Source organism: Pelecanus crispus, unplaced genomic scaffold (assembly GCF_030463565.1).
Source record: "Pelecanus crispus isolate bPelCri1 unplaced genomic scaffold, bPelCri1.pri SCAFFOLD_401, whole genome shotgun sequence".
Taxonomy (NCBI): Eukaryota; Metazoa; Chordata; class Aves; order Pelecaniformes; family Pelecanidae; genus Pelecanus; species Pelecanus crispus.
Genome location: NW_027461467.1, coordinates 2,524 through 7,183, shown reverse-complemented (window position 1 = coordinate 7,183; position 4,660 = coordinate 2,524). Strand labels below are relative to the sequence as shown.

At 62.9% G+C, this 4,660-nt stretch overlaps 1 protein-coding gene across 1 annotated transcript; it reads right to left on the bottom strand.

Moving 5' to 3' along the window:
* Positions 1–2,639: 2,639 nt before the first annotated feature.
* Positions 2,640–3,977, bottom strand: LOC142597040 (free fatty acid receptor 3-like). The gene has a single exon (XM_075727474.1). The coding sequence runs from the start codon at positions 3,975–3,977 to the stop codon at positions 2,640–2,642; it is 1,338 nt and encodes a 445-aa protein (XP_075583589.1).
* Positions 3,978–4,660: the final 683 nt, after the last annotated feature.

Below are 4,660 nucleotides of genomic sequence, written 5' to 3'. Positions count from 1 at the left end.
CGCAATTTAGCCGACGTTTTTAATCGCTGCGTTAATTACATGCAAATGATACTCACGCCCGGCCTATTAAATAATCATTTACGCATTAATCGCACTCGGGATTCTAATTCGATTGGCCGACGCAAATTCTTTCGCTTGCCCCGGGTGAGCGGGGGCGTGATTAACGATCGCTTTGTCAAACAGCAGCCGGCCCGCGCTCGTTATGCCTAATTAATTTCCTTTTGTTGTTCTTTAGTGCAGATTTTTGGTCATTTTCTTCTCGTTTCGGGGGTTTTAAAATAATTTTTATTTTTGGTTCGGTTTTATTTCCTCAACTACTTTTTTTTATCATTATTATTATTATTTTAATGCCCCCCCCGGGGATTAATGAACGCCTCTGTTGATTAATAAATGGATTAATAATTAATAATAAATGGAGGCGTTAATTACTCCTAATTACAGTGATACCCCCAGGCGCACCCCAAATGCCCCCTAAAGAGGGGGGGGGGGGAGGAAAATTTGGGGTGGGAGGAGGAAAATGTCGGGGGGCGGGGACCCCCAGGTGTCCGGGCGGGGTTGAGGCCTCTTCCTCCTCCTCCTCAGGCTCATTTGCATCCTCATTTGCATATGAGACCTATAGGAAAATGAGCCCGGCCTCCTGGACCCCCTTTTTTTTGGGGGGGGGGACCAAAGGGGACCCAGATGTGTGGGGTGGGGTGGGTTGGGTTGGGTGGGGGAGCACCCATGGAGCGTCCCTCAATGGGTGCGCTAAGAGCCCTGGGCCACTAGATGGCGCCGGAGCGCCATGGGTGGCGGGGAGCCGGGCGTGGCGATGACGTCATCCTCCCCCCACATCTAGGGGGCGCGGGGGGTGGGGGAGGGGGGTGGACTGAGACCTCCAGGAAGTCACCACCCCCAGCCATCACCTCTTAGGTGTCCACGTGGTCTCACACCTCGCCCCACAAGTGGAGCCGGGTGTCCCCATCCCGCCCCACAAGTGGAGCCGGGTGTCCCCGTCCCGCCCCACAAGTGGAGCCGGGTGTCCCCATCCCGCCCCACAAGTGGAGCTGGGTGTCCCCATCCTGCCCCACAAGTGGAGCCAGGTGTCCAGATCTCCCCCTACTTCGGCATTGACCACGCTTGGAGCACAGGCCGGAATAAATAGCTCGTGTTTGGGGCAGGGCTCTCGGGGGGCAACAGTGGGGAGAAGATGGCCGCCGCCCCACGGAGGTCGCCGCCCCACAGAGGCCACCGCCCCACGGAGGCCATCAAGCAATAGAGAACGCCAACCCACGGAGGTCACCGCCCCATGGAGGCCGCCACCCCACGGAAGCCACCGCCCCACAGAAGCCACCAACCAACACGGACCTTGGCTGTGTAGAGGCCACCGCCCCACGGAGGCCGCCGCCCCATGGAGGCCACCGCCCCACAGAGGCCGCCGCCCCACGGAGGCCGCCGCCCCACGGAAGCCACCAACCACCACGCACCTTGGCTGTGTAGAGGCCACCGCCCCACGGACACCTTGGCCCTAGGGCAGCTGTTGACCCACGGCGGCTGTCGACGCGCAGAGGTCAGGGGGCGAGGAGGCTACGGAGGCCTTGAACCCCGTGCGGGCCACGGACCCACGGAGACCTTGACCTCCTGGCAACCCACGGAGACCTTGACCTCCTGGCGCCCTCGGCCCCGTGGCGACCACGGGCCCACGGAGACCTTGACCTCCTGACTCCCTCGGCCCCATGGTGACCACGGACCCATGGAGACCTTGACCTCCTGGCGACCCACGGAGACCTCGACCTCCTGACGCCCTCGGCCCCGTGGCGACCACGGGCCCACGGAGACCTTGACCTCCTGACTCCCTCGGCCCCATGGCGACCACGGACCCACGGAGACCTTGACCTCCTGGCGACCCACGGAGACCTCGACCTTCTGACGCCCTCGGCCCCGTGGCGACCACGGACCCACGGAGACCTTGACCTCCTGGCGACCCACGGAGACCTCGACCTCCTGACGCCCTCGGCCCCGTGGCGGCCACGGACCCACGGAGACCTTGACCTCCTGGCGACCCACGGAGACCTTGACCTCCTGGCGCCCTCAGCCCTGTGGCGACCACGGACCCACGGAGACCTTGACCTCCTGGCGACCCATGGAGACCTTGACCTCCTGGCGCCCTCAGCCCTGTGGCGACCACGGGCCCACGGAGACCTCGACCTCCTGACGCCCTCGGCCCCGTGGCGGCCACGGGCCCACGGAGACCTTGACCCATGGAGGCCGTGAACAGCATCCATCTTGGCCCCCGTGGAGACCCCAGACTTCAAACTCGGGGTCCAAGTTGTCCGCGGCCCCGCGAGCTGTGGGTGATGACGCCGCGACGTCGCGGATGATGTCATCACCCCACACCGTGGGTCCTAGTTCTCCACGGCCCCGCAGATGTTGGCGATTTTACCCCGCCCCGGGATCGGTTGATGCTATGGGGCCACGTTGGCCGTGACCTCCAAGGACGTTGGAAACGTCCCCGTTGGCCAAACCCCTTCAGCCTCCCCCGCCCCCTGGAATCCGCCCCCCACTTTGGCCTCACCCAATCAAATTCCCCGCCCTCCCCCGCCCAAAAAAAAAGTCAGACCGTCCCCGCCCCACCCCGCCCCACCCCGCCGGCAGAAGCTTCATGTGAACGAGCCGTCGGACTCATCCTGGGACGCCTCAGAAGAGCACGCCCCATAGCACCAGCCCACCGCGCCCCCTAACTTGCCCCACGCGGCCACCACCACCCCGGCCATGGCCCGCTGCACCGCCGTGGAGGAGAAGTAGAAGACGACGGGGTCGAGGGCGGCGTTGAGGCTGGTGAGGAGCAGAGCGTAGACCCGCCACGGCGGGCTCTGCTTCCTCACGAAGCCCACCACGTGCGAGACGTTGTAGGGCATGAAGCAGACCCCAAAGTTGACCATGGTGGCCACGGCCAAGCCCACGGCCCGTTGTTTCTTCCGCAGCGGGATGTTTGGCCGGGCGAGGAGGGCCCGCACGAAGTTGACGTAGCAGAAGACGGTGATGGTGAAGGGCAGGAGGAAGAGGACGAGGAAGAGCTCCAGGCGCAGCGGGAGGACGAAGCTCAGCTGGTCCTTCGAGAAGTCGTCGTAGCACTTGTAGGTCTTGGGGGCCTGGGAGCCGTTGGTGGGGCTGGCGACGGCTGGGGTGTCGGCGCCGTTGGGGGTGAAGGGGTTGGAGCCGCTGGGATTGGAGACACTGGAGATGCTGGAGATGCTGGGATTGGAGACGCTGGAGACGCTGGAGATGCTGGAGACGCTGGAGCCACTGGAAATTCTGGAGCCACTGGGATTGGAGCCGCTGAAGCCACTGGAGATGCTGGAGCCTCTGGGATTGGAGCCGCTGGAGCCGCTGGGATTGGAGCCGCTGGAGCCACTGGAGATGAAGCCATCAGGGTTGGCCATGGTCAAGCCGTTGGGCTCAAAGCCGTCGGACATCTGGGAGCCACCAGCCGCGAAGCCGCTGAGCGTGGACCCGTGGGAGCCGGCGAGCGCGGTGGAGCCGTTGGCTGCGGGTTGTGGGTTCCTAGCGCCGTGATACTCGGCCACGAAGACGATGGAGCAATGAGAGCAGGCCACCAGCCAGAGGACAACGCTGGCGGCCATCGCCTGCCCCGGTCTTTTCCGGTTCTTGTATTGGTGGGGGAAGACGACGCTAAGATACCGCTCGACGCTGAGGGCCGCCAAGAAGAGGCTGCTGATGTAGATGCTGGAGTAGAAGCAGAAGTTGGCCACGGGGCAGAGGACCGTGGGCAAGGGCCAGGTCATGCTGGCGGCCGCTTCGACCATCTTGAAAGGGAGGAAGAGGAGGAGGAGAAGGTCGGCGGCCGTCAGGTTGAGGAGGAGGATGTCGGAGGAGGAGACGCGCCGCCGGGCCTTGCTCAGGAGGGTGACGAAGGTGAAGACGTTGGCCGGGAAGCCCACGGCGAAGGTCAGGATGTAGATGGTGAGGATCAACATGGTTGGAGGACAGCGCTGGGGAGATACGTGGGTCCATAAGAGCGGTGGGGGGGGTGGGGGGGAGGGGGGGAAGGAGCCAGGTGGGTGCTGTGGGTCTTATCTAGGGAGGAACCCAAGGGTCTCAGGAGGACCCCAAGGGTCTCAGGAGGGACCCAAGGGTCTCAGGAGGGACTCGGGTATCTTAGGAGGAACCCAAGAGTCTTAGGAGGAACCTGGGTATCTCAGGAGGAACCCAAGGGTCTCAGGAGGATCCCAAGGGTCTCAGGAGGAACCCAGGTATCTCAGGAGGAACCCAAGGGTCTCAGGAGGAACTCGGGTATCTCAGGAGGCACCCAAGAGTCTTAGGAGGACCTCAGGTATCTCAGGAGGAAGCCAAGGGTCTCAGGAGGAACCCAAGGGTCTCAGGAGGAACCTGGGTATCTCAGGAGGAACCCAAGGGTCTTAGGAGGACCTCAGGTATCTCAGGAGGAAGCCAAGGGTCTGAGGAGGAACCCAAGGGTCTCAGGAGGAACCTGGGTATCTCAGGAGGAACCCAGGTATCTCAGGAGGAACCCAAGGGTCTCAGGAGGAACCTGGGTATCTCAGGAGGAACCCAAGGGTCTTAGGAGGACCTCAGGTATCTCAGGAGGAAGCCAAGGGTCTGAGGAGGAAGCCAAGGGTCTGAGGAGGAACCCAAGGGTCTG

Excerpts from the sequence above, each read along its gene's own strand:
- LOC142597040 (XM_075727474.1), bottom strand. The coding sequence starts at position 3,977 with ATGTTGATCCTCACCATCTACATCCTGACCTTCGCCGTGGGCTTCCCG.